The sequence below is a fragment of the Calcarisporiella thermophila genome (assembly GCF_041956535.1).
Source record: "Calcarisporiella thermophila strain CBS 279.70 unplaced genomic scaffold VTP21scaffold_20, whole genome shotgun sequence".
In the NCBI taxonomy this organism is placed as follows: domain Eukaryota; kingdom Fungi; phylum Calcarisporiellomycota; class Calcarisporiellomycetes; order Calcarisporiellales; family Calcarisporiellaceae; genus Calcarisporiella; species Calcarisporiella thermophila.
The window spans coordinates 397,404-423,643 of record NW_027192210.1 but is presented as its reverse complement, the minus strand read 5'-3'; the positions used below and the strand labels follow the sequence as shown (position 1 = coordinate 423,643).

Below are 26,240 nucleotides of genomic sequence, written 5' to 3'. Positions count from 1 at the left end.
ATCAAGGAGATATACAGTATATTCCTTGTTAATAACCTTGTCAACCATTGTGGAATGAGCATATAAATATGTATATATTTATTTAATTAAAGTCGTGCTGTTTGGTGTCTGAACAACTCCTCACTTCTTGCCATTCTCGAATCGCGTAGTTCTTTGCGATCATCGCCATTCTGATTGGAACGCATGGCATCAAATACTATTGCTTTACCTACTTGAGGTTCTCTCCAACTCCACGCACTATACCTCTTCAACAAGGTTGCATCTTTTTCAATGATACCACGTACTTTCTCTCCGATTACTGGAAGAAACTTCATACCATGACCACTATCACCTGCGAGAACGAAAACACCAGGAAGTGATGGGTGATAGTCTGCGATAAAATTCCCATCGAAGGTGTCGCAATACCTATTATATATATAAGAAAATTCTGGATATTTTAAATCACTGCGCGAGCTATCCAATAACGGTCTCCATACCAGCATAATTTTGCTTTTGTAATTTCTAGGTCAGCGATCTCGGGTAGGCAATTTCGTAAGAAAGCGCGTGTTTTGGTTAAAATCTCATGTGGGATAGTATCATTAGGATGATCTACAATGGTTCGAGGAACTGATACAACACCATTGCTGTTTGTAGAGATTGTGTTAATATAACCGGGTGAATGAATAGCTATCTTTAAGTCGCCGTCAGGTTTTGAGGGGAAGCCATAGAAACCTGTGATAGCAGAGTTTCGATTAAGCGTTGGAATGAAAAGGAGAACAGAAAGAGAAAAGATCGATATTATTATTTATCCTACCGGTATTGGGTGTGTCTGCCTCCCATGCTGGAAATACATCTGAAAGATATCTACCACGGAGTTGCTCGGGAATTTTGAAATGCATAACAGGATGACCCGTTGCCGTGATTATATTATTCATCCCTGGAAGTAAGGAGCCTGTCCAGCTTCCAATTGCCATAATAATCTAAGTAGTTTGCCCGTTAACCTAAGCATTTTTTAAATAATAATCAAAACAAGTTATCATCCACCTTATCCCCATAATATTGCCCACCGTCCTGCGTCATGATTCCGCAAACTCTACCATTCCTCCACACAAAACTCTTAAACTCTCCTGCTTTTCCAACTATAAATTTCACTTTGCGTTCCAGGCAAATGTCCGCAACTAGTCGGATAGCCAGCTCAGCAAAACACCACCCGTCTTGTTTATTCAGATATCCAATATTCCAATGCCTATGGAACTGTGGATACTCCCTCTGTACATCCTGGTGCGAAAGCGTCTTTAGAGCTTCAGGCAACACTTGAGATAAGTTTGCCATACTCCTTTTTTCATACTCCCCCAAGTGGTCCCGAGAAAGAAAGAGGATTCCAGATTCAGTGAAAACATCCTGGCCGTACCGGCGTCTGGCTTCTGAGTTCCATTTGCGCCAAATTGGAAGGGCCTCGATGGTGAGATCCTGGTAGAGAACGTCATTTCCATAGTCCATGCGTACTAATTTGGTGGTGTCATTGGAGGCTGCATCACGCGACGGAATTTGGGCACGGTCGAAGACCGTAATGTGGAGGGAAGGGTCTCCAGAGAGAGCCAGAGCAGTGGAGAGCCCAAAGCAGCCACCTCCTACAATGAGAATGCGGTTTCCTTGTCTAGCCATTTAGAGATATATCGTAATAAATATAGAGAGAATTGGAGCGTGAGAAAGCTGTAGGGAAGTCCCCCCCTAAAAATTTATCCCGCTGTATTTGCTTTGCTCTCTGGGTTAAGCACTTGGATATAGATCTTTGATATTATCTCAAATGTCAAAAAAATGCTGTCCTCGTGGTGTGAAGTGAGATAAGGTTTACCTACCATCTACAATCATTTTTCCTTCGAGATTATCATACGTGTGACTCAAAACTCTTTTGAACTCAGATTCATGCAATCTTCAGATTCCAGCTTTCCTAAAAGCCCAATACCAAAAAAAATGTAGCCCCAGTAATCACCAATACAAACTCTGCCAATATGATTTGATTTTTAAGATGAAATAATAGATTTCCCAAAGAATCACCTAATAATGAGAGCCCTTTAATCTTTCCCCTTTATTGGATTGAATAAAAGGATACAGAATACATAAAAGCAGAGGAGGTAGTATTAACATATTGACGTGATCCCAACCATGACAGAAATAAAGGCAAAAAGTATAATGAAATACATAAGGCATTAAATAGCGACGTCCCCACACCTGAATTCAAATACATTAAATATCGTCACCTCTTGATCTCTCCCTTTATTACGCGACCTCCGGTGGTTGACCTTCTTCTTTCTCTTTTTCTTCCTTATTAGTATCCTGTCCCTTTTCGAGATTTGCTTCTCGGGTTGCTTCATTAATCTTCTTTTTCCGCCATGGACTATAACCAGCTGCAAAGATCTCGTCCATTTCCTCTAGCGTACGACCCTTAGTCTAAATATCAAGGTAAAATAATATAAAATATGCATTGCTTTCTTTCACAACTGACTATGCACTCACCTCTGGATACTGGAAAAAGACATGTGCGGTCATTAGGAAATTGAATGCTCCAAAGAGAATATAGAGCCCATAGGTTAGTTTGCTCATAAGAATAGGCACAAAGAAGTTTAGAATCCAGTTAAACAGCCAATTTGAGCCAGTGGAAAGTGCGGTTGCCTTAGCTCGTACACGCATTGGGAAAATTTCCGCTGGATAAATCCATCCTATGTCCATTATAAAGTAAACACAGTTGAATATAATAAATTAAATAGATCGACATTCTAAATGATTATGAGATAATACAGACCTATGGGTCCCCACGTTGTGGCAAAGGATGCAACAAAGAAATATACCATTGCAATAATCGCGTTTGTCGCAGCAGTGTTGCCTTGCATATCCCACCCAGAAACGGTCGTTTTTGTTTGTGAATTTGGATCATCAACAGGCGGCTTGCCAATACCACCCATAATACCTCCAATGATGAATAGGAAGGTAGCCATGGCAGCAGATCCGGCAATAAGTGTGGGTCGGCGCCCCCATTTATCTACATAAATAATTGCTGGAACCGTCATGACTACATTTACAACGTAACTGACACCTGAGGCTACAAGATTTGCTTCTTGCTCAGCTTTACCCGCCTTTGTATCGGAATTTTGGTTCAGTATCAACTGAATATCCATAATCTGAAATATTAAAATATAATTTACCTGCTCGAAGAGATATACTACATAGAACATGATAATGTTCATTCCCGTCAGCTGCTGCCAAGCTTGAAGAGCTACACCAAGAAACACGCGCTTGAACAACCCAGGTTTTAGTAACTCAAGATAAGAGCGCGCCGCTATTTCGCGATCAAATCGGATTGCCTCTTTAATTTGGCTGAATTCACGCTGCACATACGGGTGATTAACATCTCCTTCCCCGTGAATGTCAGCTAGGACACGGAGAGCTTCTTCTTCCCGATCATGATCCATAAGCCAACGAGGGGATCGCGGAAAGAAAAACATACCGAAAAATAGCAACAGCGCTGGTATAGCCTGCACTCCGTATGGGATACGGAAGGCAGCTTGTCCGTCGATTTTCGAGCAGCCGTACTGAATCCAGAACGAAATGCAAATGCCCCAGGTGATTGCCCACTGTTGTATTGACACTAGGCGACCACGGACTTTCTCAGGCGCAATTTCACTTTGATATAATGGCACGATGTTGGAAGTCATTCCCACGGAGAGCCCGGCCAACACACGACCAGCGATAAGCATCGCATGCCCGTTACAGGCAGACTGAATGATGGCGCCTAGAACAAAGATGGCGGCTGCAAGGATGATTGACATCTTACGACCAATCTTATCCGCTGGGTAGCTGGAAATTATCGCGCCGACGAAACACCCAGCAGAGAGGGAACTGTTGATCCCGCCTTGGAGAGTCTCATTTGGATGATCAAAGTAAGTCTTATATTGCACTGTATTGATTACACCGCTGTTACTTCCTATGTCAAATCCAAATAATATGCCAGCAACAGCGGCGAAACCTCCGATCACATAAATATTGTTTACAATTTTCATAGCAACTTTTTTTTTTGGAAGGAAGAAGAAGCCAGAAAATGTGGGATGAGAAAAACAGAAAAAGGTTGGGCCGCAACGGGACAAGGGAAAAAAAAATGGCTAAGAGAGCAGGGCGCACTTTTATAACATTGAGGCTCTCCATCATGAACACGAACTTTGAGTCTTTTGCCTTAACCTGAAATGGGAACAAAAGCTAAAGCGGCAAAATAGCGTGGTCATTGGTGAACTACTAAACTTTGGCCTATTTATTGAGAAAACCTCATCTCTATCGATGACGAGAGCGACGTAGAGACAATAGGTTACGCTGCGGAACCGGAAAGATGCCGCATTTCATCAGCGATATACTGCTACGGTCTAGTGCGGTTCAGATCTGACAGCCGCATGGGCTTCCTTAAGCTCTCTCCTTTGCATTAGTAAAGAAATAAGATTGCGGGGTTGGATTTTCACAGTCACAACCTGCTTATGCAAATGCTATCATCACCACATGTTACCTTTCGAAAGGGGAGTTCCTAGCGCCCTTACTCTGCAAAGAGATATTCATTGTAGATATGACCTTGAAAGTCATGTGAGAGGGCTTAAACACTTGGCAGCTAGGAAAAAAATTGCACAAATGCACATAATAGGGAACAACTTCATTCCATAACTTTTAGCCATTATTAAGTGTTTCTTGGAGACACCAATGGCGGGTCGAGGATATATATGAGTTCAAGAAGAGAAGAGGTCGTACGCATACGCCGCTATTGGTACAACCAACCTTAGATTGATGGATTTATTCAGAATATATAAAAAGAGGATAATAAAATATATATACTTTATAGATAGAGGAGGAGTAAGTTAGAAGAAAATAATGTAAATTCCCATAAGCACACTATCATAGGGAGAAAGAAAAGATTCGCAAGCAAAGAGGATGCCGAGGGGAAGGAAGAAAGAAACAAGAAGAATGGATCTTGCGAGGGGATATTACATAAAAAAAAACTAATATATATAAAGCAACAATTGGAAACACTGGAAACAAAATAAAAGATATTTGAAAATACACAGGAAAAAAAATTCAAGTTCACTCATATATAATAAGAGTTAATTAATAGAGTCAACGGAGAATCTTCAAACATAAAATAATAAAAATTTGCAAAATGCTCTTCAACGGTTAGACGAAGGATGGTAGGTGTAATTTTCGGGTGCAGGCGGAGGTCTTCCAGGCACATAATTCATGGAGGGCTGCATGTAATATGTATAGGTAGCGGGGGGTTGAGTGCCCGCTGCCATGCCTGCTGAAGAGACACTCATTGTGGAGGCTTGTTGAGAAGGCGGGGGCGCTTGACCATATATGTACGGCGGAGGTTGAAATGACTGCACATTAGCGGAGGCGGCAATAGAATGAGGCATCATTTGATAGCTGACGGGATAACCGCCAGCTCCTTCTGAGCCAGTGGACTGCGTCGGCGGTGGTGGATGTGGATGTGGGTGCTGATGGCCAGAAGAATAGTGGGATGTGGCCCATCCTCCTCTATTTTCATCTCCAGTTGTAGTTGTATAAGCCATTGGAGAAGTGTTCATTGTGATGCTCTCAGAGGGGCGATGGACGTCCGGACTTCCCCCTTCTTGCTTTAATATCCTTCCCGATCTGCCTTCCTCATTCCACTTCTGTAGACTCTCCATTGCGCGCCTACCTTGCCGTTGCTCTTCTTCGCGAGTCAGATTCTCAGAAGAGGATGATATATTGGCGTTATCTCGCAAATCACTTGATGAACGTTGCATTTCCTGATGCTGTTTCAGAGCACGTGCAACAGCGAGAGCAGCTCCGGGAACCATTACCGCCATCGTTGCAGTGAGGCTGTAGGCAACAACAGCCATGTTAGTGGAGGAGGGATCGTGAGGTGGAATTTGTATCTGGGATAATTCGTGTGCTTGTTTGGTTGTGATGGGCCGATTCTGTGAAAGAGATATTGTAGGCGCGGGTTGAGACGAGGGAGGGGGCCGAGCTAAACTTGGGAGTGGTGACCGATGGTCTGTGGGAATGGGTCGGTGCTCCGGCGGAGTTTGAGCGTAGTGGCTCTGAGCAGGCGGTTGGGAGAGAGAGGCCACTGCTGGGACCAGTCCATGGTGAGGATTCATGTTTTGTGGAGAATGTGCAAAAGTGGGGACAGTTTCATATGGGAGTTGATTTCCTTGAGGATATGGAGCGGGCGGCGGATAGTGTTGCGATGGTCTCGGAGGATTACTATGGTATTGGAGAGTCGAGGTCGTAGCGTGATGATGTGGCTGAGGAGGAGGCGCGTTGGGATAAGGAAGAGCCGGTGCTGGATTAACTGGGTTGCTTGGACATGTTGTGGCAAAATTGGAACTAGGATGGCCCGAGGAATAATAGGAGGGGTGGGGGGGTGGCACTACTGTTTGTGAGGGCGCTCGGTGAGGCTCTATTGTAGTGTGCGGTGTCTGCTGTGGCGTGGGTAGCATGTACATGGTGGGTTGGGGAAGACGAGAGATAAGTGGTATTCGTACCAGAGGCCTGCTAAAATCGGGCTGGTGCAGATGTGGTTGCTGCTGTCGGAGCAGATAGAGCTGATACTCATTTTGTTGCTGCTGCTGTTGTTGATGACGCTGAGCTGCAGCGGCGGCGGCAGCATTAGCCTGTCGAATAGCCTCATGTTGATGTGCGGCCCACTCTTGCTGGTGTTGCTGTTGCTGCTGCTGCTGTTGGAAAGATAGCAGGCCAAAGTTACGAAGGGCCTCCTCATAAAATTGGCGCTGTTGCGCTTCCCGTTCTTTGCGACGAAATGCATCGAGTATCGACTTCCAGTCATTAAATTCCTTGACCGATACAAAGAGACGGAAACGCAAAACGTCCAGAAACTCAATCTCCATAATATTTAGCTCAAAGAGGCGTAGGCCAGTAAGGTCAGACCATGTTTTGTTGGTGTAAGTATTATCATCAAGAAACTTATTTGCAAGCATGAGAGCAACCGTGAAGAGCCGATATTCGGAGCCCTCTGCACCCTGGATAGCCGGATTACTCTGGAGTAGTTTCGCAATGTATTTGAGGCTAAGCAAAACGACAGATTCTGACAATTGCGTTGCTGTTAAAGTCTATAAGATGAAAAAGAAAAAGAAGGAGGAAATTAAAACAAAATCAAAAAAGCCAAGGAAGAAAGTAGAAGAGAAAAAAAAGACATAGAAAGAGTAAGGGAGTATGTTTGAGCAAAAGAGAAAATCTTACTTGAGTGCAAAATTTTTTGAATGCATGACTCGGAGAAGATGAGCTGTCAGAATTAGAATGGGATGAATTCATCGTTGATCCTTCTGGCATATATAGAGAAGTCACGGACGGACGTCGGGTATGCCACATAGCATAAACCATAGACGAGGCGAAATCTGCCAGCTGGGGTATATTAATGGCTGGCTCTATGTTAATTGATTGAGTTGGAGGAGGCGGGGGTGGAGGAGGGGGAGCTGGAGCGGTTGTAAGCACGCCGGCATGCATGGATGCAGCAGGATGAGGTTGTGGCGGTATCGAGTATAAGAACTACGAGAATGAATTTTGAAATTAATGGTTAAAACAAGAATACTCATCGACAATAACAAAGTTAATCACCGGTAGATCATGAGGGTTGTTAACCCCCACCTTGTCAGCCGCCATTTTACACTAAATTTTTAAGAGTCGTACTCCACTGATGCATCCGCCGGAATAGATGGGAAAAGTGGATCGACCTAATTGATCTGCTTTTTGATTCTACTCAAGAAGAAGGCCGCAAACTTTTTACTTTAGATAGCGTGACTGCCCTCGACTCTAAATATATATTATTTTTAAAGCAAGAGTTGTCGAGGTGGAATATTGGAAAATAAAATGAGATTCACACATATCCGCTTGTCAGGGAGAGCTTTCAGTACATCGTCGCCACGATATATTAACATCCCAAAATCTTTAGTTGATCCAGGTAAATACTTAATATATGCTAAGTTTTAATTTTCCCGACCTTTCCATGACCTGCTTAAACGCATACAACCAGGTTATCAAGGTATTTTCGACTATCTTTAGCGTATATCCCTTCTTTATTGCTGAAGAAATAATTATTCCAAAAGGTCACTCTTCCCTCTATTATCACCCATGCCATGGGCCTCCAAATCATAAGGCTGGCCCTGATTATTCACGATACTATGCCTTAAGTTTTCTCTCGCCGCAACAGATTGGCAAAAACCGAGAGAAGGCTATTATAGGTTGGCTGAATGTGAATGGAGGAAAGGGTGAATGGGATAAAACTGATACTCCGCCAAGTCTCAATCCCAATAAATTTCTTGAGAATGAGCTTTTCCGTGATCTACTTCACAATGTAATTTCCAAGCAAGCGCACCAAAGCGATGAAATAATATCTATGGCTAAATATCAGCAAGAGGGCTGGTTACATATCCCTGATCTACGAAATCCAGCACCGTTTGGCCGGATTCCTGATCCGGAGGACATATTCGGGAGCGTGCTAGTGCGCGGTGGGATAATTCAGCCCGAATCCTATCAGCCGATGCTATCAGCCCATCGCTTGGTTAGTGGTACTTCCGGGCTATTTATTCTTAATTCTTTTTTACACAGCAAGCTGCTAGAGGAACTGCAGAAATAAAGAAAAAGTGAAGATTTGCAAGCTCAGCATGATGACGCGAAAAAATAATTAATTGATAATGACAACAACAATGAGAGTGTGTAATAACAAAGTCGCAGCCAAATCAAAAGTTGATATTATTGTGAATTAATGCTTATATTTTTCAGCTATTATAGTTTTGTATTCTTTAACCGTTAATCAAATTTATTTCCAATAATCACTCTTAAAAGGAGCTAATAAGAAAATAATGGGAATATCACTTAATTTACTAAGCATTATTTTAAGCCGCTCCAAAAAAGTCCTTAATCCTTAGTCGATCTTCCTTGCCTTCCTGCTCGCTTCTGTAGCACCTTTGCTGCCACCTTTTACATACTTCCTCCTCTGACGGATCATGTGCGAGTACATCGTGTAGAAACCTATTAGTCCCAAGCAACCATGTATTAAATATTCACAATGCAGCGCAAAATGATAATTTACCTGGTATATACGTGAACAAAATCAAAATATAACCGTAATACAAAAGGGGACTAATTGATTTTGCAAAAGGTAGCGAAAATTTTATAAGAGCTGCCTCACTACCCGCACCAAGTGGGTAAAGAATATAGAAGAAGGTGTAACTAAAGATAAGAGAAAATTAATAATCGATTATGATTGAAAATAAAAGAAAACTTTGGTATATTACCGGCACCATACTAAAAACCCTGGTTGGCTTCCAATCAAGCCCAAAGCATAATAAGCATAGCGCACTACTTCGGTAATCGCCCATGCTATCGCCATTGTGCTATATGCCCAATGCTCACGAATCTTCAAATAGACAAATATTTGTCATATTATTGTCTCTGTGAATCGAGAAAATAAGGGAAAAAAAACCTCGGGAAAAGGGAATTGATCAACCACGGCCCACACAAGGAAGAGGCGCGAAAACACTTGAATTATTGTAGTCATGACAGGACTGCGTACCAACCCTATGCCAATAAAATACTTAATGCATAGTTTTGAAATTGTAAAAGATATGGAAATATATACCAAAAAGAGAGTGGAAAATCTAGAGGGTAAAGCATAAAAAAAATGAGTGCTATTATAAATATAATCACTGCTCGACTAGATACTTACTTCTAGCGCCATAACACTTTGGACTACCAGTAGTGGCTTGCCAATTGCATCGTAAGTCTTAGTATAATCGCCAGTATTAACGAGGCTTTTCACAGTGAGGAAGAGCACGTAAGCCCACCCGAAGTAATTAAGGGCATTGTAGAGGATAAGATAAATCTTAACCGGTAAACCTGGTTCTATTAAATTATGCGGTTGTTTGATAAGACGGGATTGAGATTCTTATTCGTTATTGAATTTTGACTTTACCATTACTTTTTTTGCTTGCCATTTCTCTAGATGAATTGAGATTTTTATAAAAATTGAAAGTAATGTGTATTCGAAAATATAAAAATCTGCGCCACTTCTCCATCTTTTGACTCTATTTTGGAGTGTGAGGTTTTACAAATTCTGGAGTGTGGTAAGAATTATAACCGTTAAAGAAATGTATCGCTTTATGTGTCGAGTAACATTTGGGGTGGGAAGATCTACTAACCCCATTCGCGGCATGCGACTTCTATCTTTCGTTCAACCCTGCACTCAAAGCTCAAATGTGCTATCGGGAATAAGAAAAATATCTACTAAAGCTAGCGGGAAGAGCGAACGAAAGCAAAGATTATATGGACAACCTGTACCTGAAACTCATCCACATATGATGAAGAGGGGAGAGAGTAAAATTTAAAGCAATAACTTTTATTATATTTGATACAGTAGTGATTTATTCTTTTATATTTATTCCATTTTAGTAACACCTGGGATACCTGCGATAGAATATGAGTTGCGACGTTCAAAATTAATGAGCCTTCTCCCAGAGAATAGTGTGGTGATTTCGCTTGGTTATCGGACACGATATATGTCGAATAATGTTTTGTGAGTGTTTACTTTTGGTTCCACTGTATAGGCTTCCTTGGAAATTTAAACATTCACCGATAATTATATTGGATTGCATCATAATTAGCTATCCTTTCCACCAGAACACTGATTTTTGGTACCTATGTGGTAATATATATGGATCCAAGTAACTTTCATTTTGTATTGCTTCCTGACAAGACATATATTTTTCTACGTGTCTAATCCAAGGTTTCAACGAGCCTGACTCAGCACTTGTTCTTGAAAAGAACAGCTCTTCTCGTGGCTACAAAATGATTCTCTTTGTTCCTCCACGTCACCGTGATATCGAAATGTGGGAAGGCGCACGCACTGGAATTGATGGCGCTATTGAAAAATTTGGTGCAGATGAAGCTTATGATACTGCATCGTTCAACCGATATATCGAAGAGCAGCTATCAAGAGACACAACACGTCAGCTATTTCTCGATATACCACCTGCGGAGCCAAGCATTCTCTCACTGGAAACACTGGCAACCCCACACCGTGCTGTTTCTACTGCGCATGGTAGAGAATCATTAATACGCTCTCTGCTGTATACGTTAAAATTGTCTTCTCATAAGAAAGCTAATCCCTCGTTGCGTGATGCTTTAGATAAGAGCATACGCCCACTAAGCCCGCTGATCCAGGAATTACGGCTAATAAAAAGTCGCACAGAATCAGTTCTGATGCGACAAGCGGGAGAGATAACAGCAAAAGCTTTTATAGAGGTATTTTCCTATTTCATGACCGGATAATATACTCTAGTTAACTTGATTATTTCATTTTCTATTTAGGGCATGAGATTTACTCGTCCTGGTATGACGGAGCATCAACTTCATGCAAAACTTGATTTCGAGTGTCGAGTTCGCGGTGCACAGATGCTCGCATACGTTCCAGTCGTTGCAAGTGGACAAAATGCACTTACTATACACTATGTAACCAATGATATGGTAATGAAGTGAGTATCTTATAAGCACCACTAGTTGGATCGAATTGTAATTTTTTTTTTCTGTTGTTATCCAGAGACGGGGATCTAGTGCTTGTCGATGCCGGAGGGGTATGTACATGGATCGATTTTGCACTTTCTCATACACGTATATAAGTTTTTTATACTTGATTGCAATAGGAATATAATGGTTATGTTTCAGACGTTACGCGTACCTGGCCTATTAATGGACGTTTTTCAGACCCGCAAAGAGAAATATACCAAGCTGTATTGAATGTGCAAAAGCAGTGTATAAAAGTATGTGGTTCAAATAGATATTTGTTTACATTTCAAAATCTAATTTTTTTCTTAGTTGTGTACAGAGAAACAGAATATTTCTTTAAATGGAATACACGCACAATCTGAGAGGATGCTGGGAGAAGAGCTGTCGAAGCTCGGAATCAGAGTACCAGAACGTGTAAGAATTGTACATAAAGTGAATTGGTAATTTAATTCTTAATATACTTATTATAAAGGATTTGTCTACACGTTTATACCCACACCATATTGGTCACTATCTTGGCCTTGATGTACACGACACTCACGATATCGATCGAGTACGACGGTTGCGCGAGGGGATGGTGGTTACGATAGAACCAGGGCTCTATATACCTTTTGACGATGCGTATCCAAAGAAATATCAGGGTATAGGGGTTAGAATTGAAGATAACGTTCTAGTCGGGAAGGAGGATCCTATTATTCTGAGTGTAACAGCACCAAAGGAAGTAGTGGATATCGAATTTTGTTGCCAATCAGGACGGGAATAGGCCAAGAGAATGTTAACTTTAGACTTAGACCAATTTTGTATGTATTTATTTTCTCTCTATATACTTCACAAATTTTTATATTTATCTCATCAGGACAGGTGGGTTTGATGTAAAAAATAACAAAGAAATTTTGGGTATGCTCACAGATTTTTGGAGAGATAATGTTTATTGTGAATAAAAATTAATAAACTTATTATATCGCTTTGCAAAGGTGATATCAAATTAGCTATATAATCTATTTAAGGTCCTAAGTAACTTCTCCGCCATTCGATTGAATCTTTTTCCGTGCCTATATCCATCGTGGTGGCGGCCGGAAATTGTATGTTTGATTCCATCTTGCTCTCCTCGGTCCACTCTCCGACTCGCAATGTATCATCATAGGTGACAGGGTATGACATAGAAATATGAGAGAGAGGAAGTGATGAGTATGAAATTGCAATCGGTGTAGTATCGGATTCGTCGATCGCTTTAGTTCTGGCTTCTCGTAGAGCTGTCAGAGGAGAAGTTACTGTTTCAACTCCATACCACCACCAGCTTAACTTTCCATTTTCTTGCTTTTTTTGCATTTCTTCCCCAACTTCAGTATTCTCGAGCTTTCTTTTTGCAGCCGCAGCAGCAAGCTGATGCCTCTGTTTCCGGATCAAAATGATCATGCATACGATGAAAATACATGCAACTGCTCCGAGCGGCATAACAAGGGCAAGGAGATCCATTCGCTCCGAAGGAGACAGAAGTGGTGCATTAGGACTCGAAGAAATAGAGGTCATGACCATGGAGGCCGTGGTTAAAACACTGGTGCCTGTAGCCAAGCTTTCCTCGGACTCAGAAACATATAGTGTGGGTGATGGAAATATAGTGGTGGTAATAGTGGTGGTAGTATCAAGGTTGTCTTCAGTTGGCCGACTATGCTTGTTATTATGATGGTCAGGGTTGGGCTGAGGAGTTGCAGAAGGGTTAGAGGAGACTGTAGCGGGTTGCAGGGCTGAGAACTCTGGCATTTTAATAACACTTAGCTCTCCACCATTTACTGGATTTGATAGGGCTGAACTAGAAGCATCGGCGGTTGGTGAGCCTTCTGTTACGGTAGTTGAATCCACTAGTGGTGGTTCTGTAAGAGCAGCTGCCGTTATCTCGCTCCTCAAAATCGGCGGAGATGGTATCTCTTGTCCTTTGTCTTTTTCAAGCTCTTTTACACTTGACAGCGGAGTCAATAGCAGTGAATTAGTTTCTGAAGGCGCTAATAATGGAGAACTCCCGCTTGGTGCTACAGCACCAGGCTCTTTCACTGCATCATTCGGCTGCCCTTCACGTTTCTCTTGATCCCTCCTCTTCAAGTGGGTACTCGGGCTCTCCACTTTTGGGGTACCGCGAAAAAATGATGCAAATGCTAACGAGTTATTAAGCGGATAATAGTAGGAGAATAGAGGAATACGGGAGAGCATAATCCAGTTGAATAAGCAAATAGGACTAATAATTATATAAATGGCTTTCTATCTACACAGTATATACAATATTATGAAAATATATGATGAAAGATTATAATTCAGACATCCACTTGAATTAATGTAATGACATTCATAAACCTTTTCTTGCTCTTAGGCTTGCTCTCAAGGTTTTTAAGTAAAGAAGTTTATTAAAATATAAATGAAAGACCGGTCGTATAATCCAGAGTGTATTTCTACATTTAACATGCTCGTTTGGTCATATTGTAGATCAGACTATAATATTGAGGAATAAGGGAAGGTTGGATGCCAAAGATAACCGTTCGATTCTGCGGGGATCGTCGCCATTTAAACTTTTTTTTTCTTTCGTTACAGATTTGTCTGGAAATTCAGCACAGAGTTTTCAAATTATACATTTTCTAATTGAATTTCAATTTTAATTTTTATGAAATCAGAATGATAAAATAAAATAAAATAAAATAGAATAAAATTAAATCAATACCCATCTTTTACAGGCATCATCGAGGAAAAAAAAAAAATGAAAGAATAGCAAGTGTTAATATGTAAATTGAACAAGAAAAACCATCAACAGTAAAATCCCTCGTTATATAATGTATAAAAATATTCAAAACAATAAATCCTGTATCTCTTTTCCTTCTCCACTAATGTTTAACCCTCGATTTTGTGACCCATTCTCATCGCCCTGCATCTGCTGTTGCATCGATGAGGATAGAGAGTCGGTTGGACCTCCAAAAATGTCCAGAAGTTCATGCAACTTTGGTGTTGAGGTTGCAGTCGAAGGTGAAGTAGGTTCCATTCCACCAGCGGGGCTAAAATCTAAACCTAATAAATCCTCAACCCCACCTTTAATTATTTGAGCGGCAGCGGGTATAGTCGCTCTCTCCTCCTCCTCGCGATGAATTTGGTCAATGGATTTCTTTTGAATATTATCAGCACCATACCGCTGGCTGCCAAGGAATGTTTCTGGTGGCCGGTGATAGACAGAAGCCAGAGTAGCTATGTTATCGACAAGCTCTTCGAGAAGTCCACCAGTAAGTGTAGTATCCTCAAGAGAAGGAGGTTGTCTCTCCGAGAGGATAATTGCCTATTTTCAATTGCATTAAAAAATTGCATGTTTTAAAACTAAATAGTGGCTTTACCTTAGCAGCCTGAGGATCGGTTGATAATAGGCGCCAATATATATATGCTCGATCCCTCAAGTCTGCGTTGTCGCACTCCGTCGATGCAATTTGCAATACGTTCTGCACCAAATCTTGTGAGTGTTGCGGCTGTTTTAAGAATAGTTTTACTGTTGCCGTCAGCAGCTGAAGTTGCACTATAAGACTCTCATCCTTGAATCCCTCCAGGAAGTACTCTAAAAGTTCATTTCCATTTTCAATTCGCTCTCCATACTCTCCCACAATCCAGATGAGAGCAGCCTTAGCCTCGGGCTCGTCAAGCATTTCGAGATTCTCGCAGAGTGTAACAATGATGCCCTCATATCGTTGGGGGTATTTCCGGAAGATATCCTTTTGGGAGAATAAAAATATCGATATTAATTAATGCTAACTTAAACACTTGATTCTCTATGTTTACTTTGATAACGATTATAGCTTCTTGAACTACATGGTTCACTTTGGTGTTGACTAGATCCAATAACACATTTACACATCGTTCTGAAGCTTCTTCTATTTTAATCGCACATCGGCCAATGGTACGTACTGATTTACGCACGAAATCAACATCAACCTCATTTGCATACCTAGAGTAATAAGCATTTAGCTAGGGTACAATAAAATAATATAGCAAGATTCTTACTCTTTCAGCTCGGATAGCACCTGATCCACATTACGTTCATTACATAATTTAACCATAATATCAAGTTTCTCACTCTTCACGTACGGAGGATCGTTGTATTTGCAGAAAAATATACGCATCTCGTTACTAAGTAGCTCAGGTCGCTTCTGAAGAATTATTTTTATGTTTCTGAGGGCAATATATTGGAACTCAGGTGCAGAGGAAAGTAGAGTGACTGTATTAATTAGGTGTGTTAACAATAAGTTAAAAGTGCATAATATAAAAATAATAAAATGATATCTTGCGTACCAAGAGGTGGAGTCATTTTTCGAATTAATTGCTTGGAAAAATCATCGTTGTGTATGGATCGCATGTAAATAAGAAGAATCTATAAATACAATAGTTGAGTTGGGAGAGATAAAATATAGTAAGAATATCTTAATCAGTACCCTTATAGCCGTCAATACCACACTTCCATTTGCATGGGAGAGGCGCGGTAGTACGCGTTCGCACACATATTCTGCCTCTTTTGCATCTACTGGTTTATATTCACTTAGCGCCGTCAATATTGCAATCTGTCCCCATCTATTAAGTATCAATATCAATAGTATTGAAGTAAATATATTGAGTAAAAAATAATTCTGAAGCTTACTCTGTACACTCGTTGAGTGCAACCAGCAATTTGTTGAGTATTGTTTGGTTAATTACAAAAGATTTTCGATCTGGAGTCGACTCATCGATTTCCATAAGTGCTACAACCGCATTTGCAACTACAGTCGGGTTAATATCTGACACCATATCCTGTACCATTGTCACAAATCCATTCTCGATTGCAAGCTGTGGATCAAGGTCGTATAATTTTGCAACGCAGATAGCAGCGGTTTTACGAACATACGGATCATCATCCTGGATAATAGAGAATTTTAGAAATAAGGAGAGAGAACATGAATTTCGTAGCAAAGTATAAACCTTCAAGCATTTGCGCAGTGGATCACAAAGATAATCTATAATTTTGTCTACTCGGATGCAGCCCATCGTGCGAATTGCTAGTGCTCGAATCAATGGATTAGAATCGTCCGTATCCTAAATATAAAATTGTTGGGATTTAGTGAATTAACGCGATATCTCCAGAGATTTTCATTAATTGAAACCAGTTCAATCAAATTTTACCTTTACGAATGTGTTCACTGCTAAAATAACCAGCTCAGGTTGTGTCTTTGCGTAATTCATCAGATAGAGGTAAACAAGCTTCTTGAGTTCAAGATCCTCTGTTTGCATGTTCTTTAATACATCTGGGAACAAGCCGCTCACATCCTTTCCAACCGTCATATTTGCGATAACACGTTTGACCGCGTCCTTGCGTCGGTCACGGTATTCGCTATTTAAATCGGCCTTTAACTCATAATTTTCACCTTTAGAGATAGAATATTTCCAATGATCCAATTAAAAAATGATGTGAGAAAATTAACAACAGGTATATTACCTTTTTTCGCAGTTGAAAAAAATCTCGATCGAGTTGTCATGATTGAGATGATGAAAGAATGACGGATTTTGTGATGTATCGAAGTCGAGATTAGAAGAAACCAAAATTGCTTAAGATATTTTGGTGGTTTAGCATATCCTCGATAATATCCCATCGCTAGGATAGCTGAAATAATCTAATACTATAAACCGAGCCATGTGAAAAGACTACTTTTTCATATTTTTTTATTTCTTGATCTAGATCCTGAGCTCATTTCTGTATTTAACCGTTACAAATATATTCTTTTGAGTCTGATTTATTTAACCGGAATAATACTTCTTATTAAGCCTATAACTTCTTAATTCTTTAAGAAATGTCTTTCCAAAATCTTGTTAACGGCGGACCCGAGTGCTCTGGCTCTAATCCTCTCCTTCAACTTACCAAGCAATTTAACGACGACAAGTCCTTACAACGAGTAAAACAAATTCTTGATAACGCCTAGATATTTATCCTTTAATTTCATAATTTTTACATAAAATTATAGGAGAGATATTTGGCTGGACCATCACAGCGTGGGCCCACTACAGTAAGTAGCATATTGCTTATGCGATAAAGTATAGAAGCTAACAATTCTTCGTGCACCCAAAAAGATCCGTACTGGTGCACCGTCCGTACAAATAGACCGAGATAAGGAGTTTGTTAACGAATTTTTGGAACACCAGGGTCCTGTTGATTCTTTTCGTTTTAATGAAATTCGTGATCAACTGGATGCTGTCCGGTTGGAAGAGCGTGAATCTGCGCTTATTCATAGACCCGGTGGCTGGGCAGATGAATTTTCGACGCATCAAATGCCCGTATGGGAGCTTGGACCGGGAGGCCATGCCGAAATGGAGGAGGCTTTCAAAAGATACGAAGCTCAACCGCGTAAGTTGCCACCATTTTATCATTTTTGGAATCAATCTTTTTAATATGTAGATATTTTGGTTGCTAAAATATAGACGCGTGGAGGGAAGAATTTGCTAACCACACGGTGGATCACACTGGGCCATTGCCACAAGAATTCGAAGAAGCATTCCAAAAACATTTCGACTGGGCACAGGAATATGCTCTCGCGAAAGATAAGGGGAAATTAAGAGAGGATGCTTGGGAAGATCAGTTTGCTGCTGCTGAGCGTGGAGATCTCGATGAAGACGCGATAGCGAAAAAGATTGATGAAGCAGCAGCTGAGGAAGATAAAAAATTCCTCGATAACTTTGAGTCCGTATGGCAAAACATCCAAGGTGACGAATCTGAGGACGAATGGCTCGACCCGAAAAAATGGGGCGAAGAATTTGCGCGCTTATCAAACGAAGCATCTCTGGAGGGGCCCGCAGTGGGTGAATATGAGTTCGAGCAAGATAACCCATACTTGAACCATCCTGATCCTTTCAGCGAGGGACTTAAGTTGATGGAGGCGAATGGAGGGTCACTTTCAGAAGCGGCAATGGCGTTTGAAGCTGCAGTGCAACGGGACATGCACAATGCTGAAGCGTGGGGATGGTTGGGTAATGCTCAAGCCCAAAATGAAAAAGAAATTCCCGCGATTAGAGCGCTAGAGCGAGCAGTGCAGGAGGACGAGAATAACACCACAGCTCTGATGGTAATTGACAGAACTATTCTAATTTATTGGAATACAAATATTGATGTCTAATGTTAAGACTCTGGCCGTGAGCTATACGAATGAGGGATACGACCACCGAGCCTATCTCACACTGGAACGCTGGCTCCGTGCAAAGTATCCTCATTTAATAACTGAGCCGGTTCAACCCCCTACATCATCTTTCGAAACTCATGCTCGTGTAACGGACATGTTTTTGCAAGCGGCACGATCAGGTGAACAGATGGACCCCGAGGTGCAAGTCGGATTGGGAGTTCTTTTCTATGGAAGTGCTGACTACGACAAAGCGGTAGACTGTTTTGTCGCTGCGCTACGTGGACGTCCAAATGTAAGGATTGAAACGCTTAGCAATTCAAATTTTCAAAATGATAACATAGTGTAATGAACCACCAAACTCTCTAGGACTATTTACTGTGGAATCGTCTGGGCGCAACTCTCGCCAACAGTGGCCGGAGTGAAGATGCAATTGAGGCGTACCACAAGGCGCTTGACATTAAGCCAACTTTTGTGCGTGCACGTTACAATTTGGGTGTCAGTTGCATCAATATTGGCTGCTACCACGAAGCGGCTGAGCACCTTCTCGCGGCATTAAGTATGCATCAAACTGAGTGCAGTCACGGGGGTCGTGGAGTGAATATCAGTGAGAATTTGTGGCAGACTCTACGAAAGGCATTTTTGATGATGGTAAGCTATGGGAAGCAATTTAGAGAGGATGGCATTCTTTACTGATAATCCATCTTAATAACTACTAGAATCGTAAAGACTTGGCGGATGCAGCTGTTTCTGGTGCTGATCTTGGTCAATTCAAAGGCGAATTCGAGTTCTAGTTGGATTTATATATACGCTTTGTGTTCATACTCGCTCGACTTTGATTTTAATATTAAATATCACTTTATTTTATTTTCTCTGCGCCAGTTTTACAATCGCATTCAACTTGAAAACCATAAATATCACGTCCGAAGAGTGGAGAATTCACCATGTTTATCTAGGGTGTAATCTCTTATTTTTACAGCTTTTGATACTGGAATTATCTTTTCGCCTGCTATTCCTAATGGTCGCAGAGCGTGACCCATGAAAGCAAAAAAATCGCATACATTTTGTTAAATAGGTTTTGTCGAAAAATTTATTTTACAGGATTAATTTATCCAAAATAGTATAATATATAATATAAAATCGCAACTTATCCTATCTTTAAAATGAGCAATCTTAAAGGCATAATAAGGCAAGACGAAGCGAAATAATGTTTGTTGCAGATTACAAAATACAGCGCCTCTTGATGAATTTTTGATGACAGCTCGAGTTCAGAGTCTAGAGATAGCGAATATAGGGCAAAATGGGGAATTTGATTTCATTTGTATTGCAAATAGAATTCTAGGAAAAATTCCATTTGATTTCAGGGTCAAGCGTGACCTTTCATTTGTCATTTTACACTATATATATAGATGTAATAATACTATTATCAAAATTTTAATAGCTTAACATTGAAATTCTTTTTCATAATTAGAAAGTATCTATATTACCAATCTATTGCACAGTATAACACTCATCCACCTATCCTCTTATCATTTTGTGTTTAGCAGGAGGAATGAAGAAGAATTTTCTAGGATATCCACTACGTCCATCACACTCAGCTTCTGATGAATCCCTCGCATTCACAACAGATCCACGCTCAGTTTCCACTTTTTCAGTGCACAGTGTGCGTGGTTCAGCAAGTAGACTTCCAGCCAAGTTTGGAGGAACTGGTCGAGTTGGAGCACTAACTCTCAAGCAACAATCAACTCTTGATCGTTGTCGCACAGAAATGATGTCCGAAGGACTTTTTAATCCGGATCGACACACGGATTATTTAATATTGAGATTTTTGCGAGCTAGGAAATTTGACTTGGAAGCCACTATGAAAATGATACGAGCATGTGAGCAATGGCGAAGAGATTTCAAGGTGGATGAACTCTACCGAAATTTTGAATTTCCAGAGGAGAAAGTGGTGGAAAGTTTATATCCTCGCTATGTATGTAGGGAGATTGCATGAGAGCGTAGCTCTACTTCTTAACACTCTATCATTGCATTAGTATCACAAGACGGATCGTTTTGGGAGACCAGTCTATTTCGAAGAGGCAGGAAGCGCAGATATTACGGAGCTCTTTAAGGTGACAACAGAGGATCGTATGATCAAGCATTTTATTTCAGGATACGAAAAACTTGTCCGCGAAAAGTTCCCCGCATGCTCCGCGTATGCTGAGAGAAATATCGAGGAGTGCTTGGTAATCATGGATTTGAAGGGCCTAAGTCTTAAGGAAGCACCACGAGCTTTGAGCTTTGTTCGTCGAACTACTGCAATAGCGCAAGACTACTATCCAGAGCAGCTCGGACGGATGTATGTGATAAATGCGCCTCTATTGTTTTCGTCTATATGGAATCTCATAAAGGTAAATTATTTTACGGAAAACTGTTGATGACTCTTCCTGAACAATGGGTTATGCTCCTATGATCTTGGCCATTAATCCTATTTAGAATTTTTTGGACGAGGTGACGGCTAGTAAAATTGTGATTCTAGGTAGCAAATACACAAGTTCTCTTTTGAAAGATATAGCGCCAGAAAATCTACCCGAAAAGGTGGGTAATTTATTATAGTCTTAAGAAATTTCAAAAGGAAGCTGCGTTTTACGAGTCCTCTTTTGTCATAGTTCGGTGGCAGCTGTCGTTGTGAAAATGAAGGAGGATGTCGTCACTCAGACGCTGGGCCCTGGAGACCACCCCCAGTGGATATCTAGACATGTCGGTTGCTTGCCTGAATTGGGATTTGTCTGTTTTGTCGATTATTGTAATTATTGTTTTCTAGTATGTACCAAATAAAACTGATAAACACGAACATCTTCCCTTGATAAGGAGGGGCTTGTCAAATAACGACATACCTTGCGCCCCTTTTTTCCCTTGAAAACTGAGAAAAGTAATTATTTTGAAACGATCGCTCTTAATATACCCCTTTTTAGAAGGTATGATTGCGGGGAAATTGGTTAAAGTTGAAAATCGATCGACAGTTAATTTCACACAACCGATGAAATATCTCCTTTGCAACCTCTCTTTTCGTCAGCCGGTGAAGAGGCATTCGCACAAAGCATTATATCACCATTAAGGGACTGAGGCACCAGATATGGTGTGTGCTTTTGTCCAATATTATTTTCTTAATTTCTCTTTTTATACGTTTTTATATAGGATCGGTCGACTTTGCCTCTTAAAATCTCATGCTTTAGCAAGCAATTTAAGTGGGAGCGTTTCGATTGTTTCATTTTTCATTTATGTATGTAAATTTCTGATATTCATTTTTATATTGCATCAGTTTATATTTTCTCTCCATTTTTCTCTTTCAAATTTTTCATCTTTTTCCTCAATTCATCCCTTCTCCTCTCTATATATATTTTTGAAAAGTTTTTTTACTGTATCAAAAAAGCACAAGTTGCCTCTCTCAGGAGCATACCTGTACAGCACCACTCACTTATCATCATGAAATCAACTACATTCATCGCCATTTCGGCGATGCTCTATTTCGCAACTCTATCCAAGAGTGCACCAACTATCTCACAAGACCTCCTGGCTAAACGCGGAGACTTGGGTCTGGAGCAAGTTCCCGTTGTTTCAAGCTTGCTTGACATGTAAGCCCAGACTCCCCCTAAAAATGGTGTCGAGAAAACTAACGAGATTGTTCATCTATAGTACTCCTGAGCAACAGGATCAAGGAGAGGCACCAGAAGTGGAGCAACAGCCTCAGGAGCAAATCCAACCAGAGGTCAATCAGGATGAGAAAAAGCAAAAAGCGAAGGCAAAGACAAAGTCAAAACAGGTACAGAATCAGCAACAGAAAACCTTGAAAAATGCGGCTACTAAGGGCTCGGCCAAGAAAAATATTAAGACGGTGAAGCCAGAGGCGAAAGCTAAGGTAGTGAATCCACAGCGCCGGCAGACGGGTCTGCTCCCCCCTCTAATTGATCAAGATGTGCTTGGAGAGTTGGGGCAAAGTCAGCAGGCTCCTGCTCCGGTGGCAGTGCCAGTACAACAGCAGGCGCAAATGGCTGTGCCTCAGGAGCAAACAAAGACCAAAAAGGTTAAAGCCCAGGGAAAAGCGGTTAATCGACGTGATTTTAACTTAGAGAAAGCTTCTCCAATTCACGCGAAGAAAGCTGCTCGTGCTAAAACTCCTGATCTAGCAAACCCAGTCGGAATGGAGCCAAGTCCGCTGCAAGGTGTACTCGAAGTCATCCCAGGTCAGGGTTTACTACGTCGGCAACTACCCTTGGTGGGTTCTCTCCCATTATTAGGAGGGGGTGGTCCAGAAGCTGCCCCCGCGGCTCCTGAACCAGCGCAACCCCAACCTCAAGAACAGGAAAAGACAATAGTCGATGAAAAGTCTGCACCTCAGAGTATGGAACCGTCGTTCGATGCGCCTAAGAGTCAAAAGCATCACAGCAAAGCGCATAAGCACAGCAAGTCGGTTAAATCCAACAAGAAAAGCAAGATGGTGAAGAGTGCCCATCGTCGCCAACTGGAACCCATCACAGATCTGGCATCTAATGACGAGGAGGAGGAAGATCAGGGTGCTGATACGACAGAACCGACAGAAACAAAAATAGTGAGCCCGATTAAGAAACTTGTATCGCTCTTAGCAGACAAATAATTATTTTGAATTATGGTTTAAATGATATCTTTTTTATATTTCCTTCAATGTCTTTCGTATAACACTTTTGCATTCAAGTTATTTTTTTTTTCCTTTTATGTTCGAATGTCTTTTTAAACGAAATGGTTTCACATTTGTTTTCTTTTCTATTCACACTTTTCTTTATCCAGTCTAATAGTTTCCGGCATATAATATAATTAATAAAACATAATATCCTATATGTAAAATCATATATCTACGGTATATTAAAAAATTCTGAATGAAACTTTGGGTTTAGTTAAAATCAAGATTATAAAGAAGTTCCTTCCTATTATCCCATTTTAAAGATTATTCTAGATCTAAACGAATTAATTACCGTTTGGTCAGATTTAAAGGCGTGTACATTAAATTCTTAAGTCTAATTTTTTTTACTCGCGAAGTTTTTCGCATTGTTTTTAAATACTGAACATCACGTCGGATGTAATTCAAGGAGTCAATCATAAATGGGAAAGTGTTTTCTTCCCTATGATCAGGGATCGGCATTATTTGCGTGGGGTAAATTGTCCTAAGCCAAGGCCGAGCACATTCTTCGCGGCGATCCTCCCTTTCTGGTTAGGCTTTTCCTACCGTGACTTGAACTAGTACGTTGACATTCCTTCTCGCATTTACAAGAATTAACTTAGTCTGTCCATTGTCGCATGGGCAAATTTTCAATATAGCATCAATATGAAAAGAATTAATTATCCGAGGGCGAGAATATAAAGCTTAGCGCTCGATCAGCTTCATTCCAATTCATCCTATTGTGCCTTTTCGAATCATTTTTCGAGTCAATCTCTCTCCTTTCCTCAGGAACCAAAAAAAAGGGCCTTTATAAAATATATCACTCCTTTGCTTTTGCTTTGTACCCCCCTTTCACCCCTAATTTCCCAGCGGCGTCTCTATATCCAAAGTTTTATTTATCATAACTTATCCCTCTACCCCTTACTCTCATTTAATTATGAAATTCATTATTATTGCTCTCGCTCTTACCGCCAGCACCCTGGTGAATGGTCTTCCTGTCGATAAGCGCCATGACCATTGGGACCATCACCACCACCATCACCATACGATGGTGATAGATGCATCACCAGTTGCAGTCTCTAATGCTGGTGCAAAAAATCTCAATGCCAACCACCAGGAGAATACTGAGTTTTGGAAGCGCCGAGATGATGAAGATTGGGATAACCATTATTCGGATCATCATCTACATGTAGAGAATGAGCCTACGTCTGTCTCAAATGCGCAGGCAGAGAATATCAATTGTAATCACGGCGAAAACGGAAACCTGTGGAAGCGCTGGAACCACCATCACGAACACTGGCATGACCATCATCAGAAGATCGAAAATAATCCGGTAGCAGTGTCAAATTCTAAGGCAAAGAATATCAACACAAATCATGGAGATAATGGTGATTTGTGGAAGCGCTGGAACCACCATCACGAACACTGGCATGACCATCATCATAAGATCGAAAATAATCCGGTAGCAGTGTCGAATTCCCAGGCAAAGAATATCAACTCGAATCATGGAGAAAATGGAAACTTGTGGAAGCGTTGGGGAAACAAACACAGGCACCACCACCATCCCCACCACCACCACTACCACGATTACCATCATTTGGATGACACGATAATAAAAAATAACCCCACGGCTGTGTCGAATTCGCAGGCGGTAAATGTTAATGGAAATCACATCGACAACGATGGGTTCTGGAAGCGTGGATTCGATGATGACTGGTATCACCATGACCATTATAGCTCGCACAACCACCATACCCTTGCTGAAAATAGGCCTGTCGCGGTGTCTAACGGGAAAGCGATCAATGACAACCACAGTGACGCGGAAAACAGTGAATTCTGGAAGCGTTGGTATGACAATGATTGGCACCAGAGCTACTATGACCGTCACCGCGCGCAAATCAAGAATCAGCCCAAAGCCATCTCAAACGCGAAAGCTCAAAATGTGAATCATAACGACGCTGAGAACGAGGAATTTTGGAAGCGAGGAGATGAGGATTATCACCATACCTCCCACGAAAGTGATCACACCAAGGTTGAAAATCAGCCCGTGGCAATATCCAATACCGAGGCTGTCAATGCCAACTGCAATAATGGTGAAAATGACAAGTTTTGGAAGCGGGGTAAGCACCGGGATGATTTAGCGGAGAGTGCAAATTTCGCTGATATCTATATGTCTGAGAAGAAGAGAGTTGATAACGAGGAAGACATTGCGGAAGACGATAATGAGGACGAAGAGGAGGAGGATGATGATTTCGGGGATGAAGAGGAGCAAAAAGGGGCAAGGAAATATGGACGACGAGTCAAGCATGAGAAGGAGAATGAGAAGGGACAGGAGAAACCAAGTGCAGTTGAACGAAAGGATTATTGGATCGATGATGACGGGGCATGTTACGTTAGCATTACTCCCATTTCTGAGTCTCACTCGCGGGTAGAGCAGGAGAATGAGAACTATCAAAACAATATTTATTTCAAGCGCAGCTGTCAATCGGTTGTTCATATCCGTCCTGTGGCCATCTCCGACTCGGTAACGCATAATCATAACAAGCACGTTGAAGAGAACATTTATTTCCGACGTGATATGGGAGAACAGAGGGGCGAGACACTACACCACAGTGATCACAAGAAGCGTAAAGTAGCAAGTGGCGGCAATAGATTAGTGAAGCGCGGAAAAATTGCTAGCGATATGTGGGAGAAAATGAAGGACGCAGCATGGGAGGAAGTAGAAGAGGTGGCAAGGAAGAGAAATAAAAAGAAGGAGCAGCAGAAAAAACACAATACCGAAAAGTGAATCTTTATTCTTATTCCAGCGTAACAATAAAGTTTATATTTCAATATCA

The 26,240-nt window shown here is 41.1% G+C and overlaps 12 protein-coding genes across 12 annotated transcripts; 6 read left to right on the top strand and 6 right to left on the bottom strand.

Moving 5' to 3' along the window:
- Nucleotides 1-86: 86 nt before the first annotated feature.
- VTP21DRAFT_4954 (uncharacterized protein) lies at nt 87-1,644 on the bottom strand (the record flags this gene model as incomplete). The annotated part of the gene is made up of 4 exons (XM_069395422.1): nt 87-405; nt 477-711; nt 794-959; nt 1,024-1,644. 4 exons carry the CDS (start codon nt 1,642-1,644, stop codon nt 87-89), a joined length of 1,341 nt encoding a protein of 446 aa, XP_069248570.1.
- A 615-nt stretch (nt 1,645-2,259) lies between these two features.
- VTP21DRAFT_4953 (uncharacterized protein) lies at nt 2,260-4,037 on the bottom strand (the record flags this gene model as incomplete). Its single annotated transcript, XM_069395421.1, has 4 exons — nt 2,260-2,430; nt 2,497-2,699; nt 2,783-3,113; nt 3,183-4,037. The coding sequence occupies 4 exons, from the start codon at nt 4,035-4,037 to the stop codon at nt 2,260-2,262; spliced, it is 1,560 nt and encodes a 519-aa protein (XP_069248569.1).
- Nucleotides 4,038-5,177: 1,140 nt separating this feature from the next.
- Nucleotides 5,178-7,674, bottom strand: VTP21DRAFT_4952 (uncharacterized protein; the record flags this gene model as incomplete). Its single annotated transcript, XM_069395420.1, has 3 exons — nt 5,178-7,124; nt 7,255-7,560; nt 7,630-7,674. 3 exons carry the CDS (start codon nt 7,672-7,674, stop codon nt 5,178-5,180), a joined length of 2,298 nt encoding a protein of 765 aa, XP_069248568.1.
- A 343-nt stretch (nt 7,675-8,017) lies between these two features.
- VTP21DRAFT_4951 (uncharacterized protein) lies at nt 8,018-8,647 on the top strand (the record flags this gene model as incomplete). The annotated part of the gene is made up of 1 exon (XM_069395419.1): nt 8,018-8,647. The coding sequence occupies one exon, from the start codon at nt 8,018-8,020 to the stop codon at nt 8,645-8,647; it is 630 nt and encodes a 209-aa protein (XP_069248567.1).
- A 288-nt stretch (nt 8,648-8,935) lies between these two features.
- On the bottom strand, nt 8,936-10,007 carry VTP21DRAFT_4950 (uncharacterized protein; the record flags this gene model as incomplete). The annotated part of the gene is made up of 7 exons (XM_069395418.1): nt 8,936-9,042; nt 9,104-9,243; nt 9,309-9,430; nt 9,497-9,591; nt 9,653-9,671; nt 9,740-9,915; nt 9,986-10,007. The coding sequence occupies 7 exons, from the start codon at nt 10,005-10,007 to the stop codon at nt 8,936-8,938; spliced, it is 681 nt and encodes a 226-aa protein (XP_069248566.1).
- Nucleotides 10,008-10,160: 153 nt separating this feature from the next.
- VTP21DRAFT_4949 (uncharacterized protein) lies at nt 10,161-12,337 on the top strand (the record flags this gene model as incomplete). Its single annotated transcript, XM_069395416.1, has 10 exons — nt 10,161-10,386; nt 10,462-10,585; nt 10,674-10,714; nt 10,796-11,110; nt 11,198-11,313; nt 11,380-11,543; nt 11,609-11,642; nt 11,712-11,828; nt 11,884-11,988; nt 12,047-12,337. 10 exons carry the CDS (start codon nt 10,161-10,163, stop codon nt 12,335-12,337), a joined length of 1,533 nt encoding a protein of 510 aa, XP_069248565.1.
- Nucleotides 12,338-12,576: 239 nt separating this feature from the next.
- Nucleotides 12,577-13,779, bottom strand: VTP21DRAFT_4948 (uncharacterized protein; the record flags this gene model as incomplete). The annotated part of the gene is made up of 1 exon (XM_069395415.1): nt 12,577-13,779. The coding sequence occupies one exon, from the start codon at nt 13,777-13,779 to the stop codon at nt 12,577-12,579; it is 1,203 nt and encodes a 400-aa protein (XP_069248564.1).
- A 625-nt stretch (nt 13,780-14,404) lies between these two features.
- Nucleotides 14,405-17,099, bottom strand: VTP21DRAFT_4947 (uncharacterized protein; the record flags this gene model as incomplete). The annotated part of the gene is made up of 10 exons (XM_069395414.1): nt 14,405-14,884; nt 14,940-15,308; nt 15,376-15,541; nt 15,598-15,811; nt 15,886-15,964; nt 16,026-16,161; nt 16,229-16,482; nt 16,546-16,659; nt 16,747-16,988; nt 17,060-17,099. 10 exons carry the CDS (start codon nt 17,097-17,099, stop codon nt 14,405-14,407), a joined length of 2,094 nt encoding a protein of 697 aa, XP_069248563.1.
- Nucleotides 17,100-17,411: 312 nt separating this feature from the next.
- VTP21DRAFT_4946 (uncharacterized protein) lies at nt 17,412-19,522 on the top strand (the record flags this gene model as incomplete). Its single annotated transcript, XM_069395413.1, has 7 exons — nt 17,412-17,513; nt 17,583-17,624; nt 17,689-17,962; nt 18,037-18,677; nt 18,736-19,023; nt 19,098-19,379; nt 19,448-19,522. 7 exons carry the CDS (start codon nt 17,412-17,414, stop codon nt 19,520-19,522), a joined length of 1,704 nt encoding a protein of 567 aa, XP_069248562.1.
- A 758-nt stretch (nt 19,523-20,280) lies between these two features.
- On the top strand, nt 20,281-21,466 carry VTP21DRAFT_4945 (uncharacterized protein; the record flags this gene model as incomplete). The annotated part of the gene is made up of 4 exons (XM_069395412.1): nt 20,281-20,703; nt 20,765-21,121; nt 21,207-21,308; nt 21,380-21,466. 4 exons carry the CDS (start codon nt 20,281-20,283, stop codon nt 21,464-21,466), a joined length of 969 nt encoding a protein of 322 aa, XP_069248561.1.
- A 730-nt stretch (nt 21,467-22,196) lies between these two features.
- VTP21DRAFT_4944 (uncharacterized protein) lies at nt 22,197-23,364 on the top strand (the record flags this gene model as incomplete). Its single annotated transcript, XM_069395411.1, has 2 exons — nt 22,197-22,345; nt 22,407-23,364. The coding sequence occupies 2 exons, from the start codon at nt 22,197-22,199 to the stop codon at nt 23,362-23,364; spliced, it is 1,107 nt and encodes a 368-aa protein (XP_069248560.1).
- Nucleotides 23,365-24,340: 976 nt separating this feature from the next.
- Nucleotides 24,341-26,191, top strand: VTP21DRAFT_4943 (uncharacterized protein; the record flags this gene model as incomplete). Its single annotated transcript, XM_069395410.1, has 1 exon — nt 24,341-26,191. One exon carries the CDS (start codon nt 24,341-24,343, stop codon nt 26,189-26,191), a length of 1,851 nt encoding a protein of 616 aa, XP_069248559.1.
- Between the last annotated feature and the right edge of the window lie 49 nt (nt 26,192-26,240).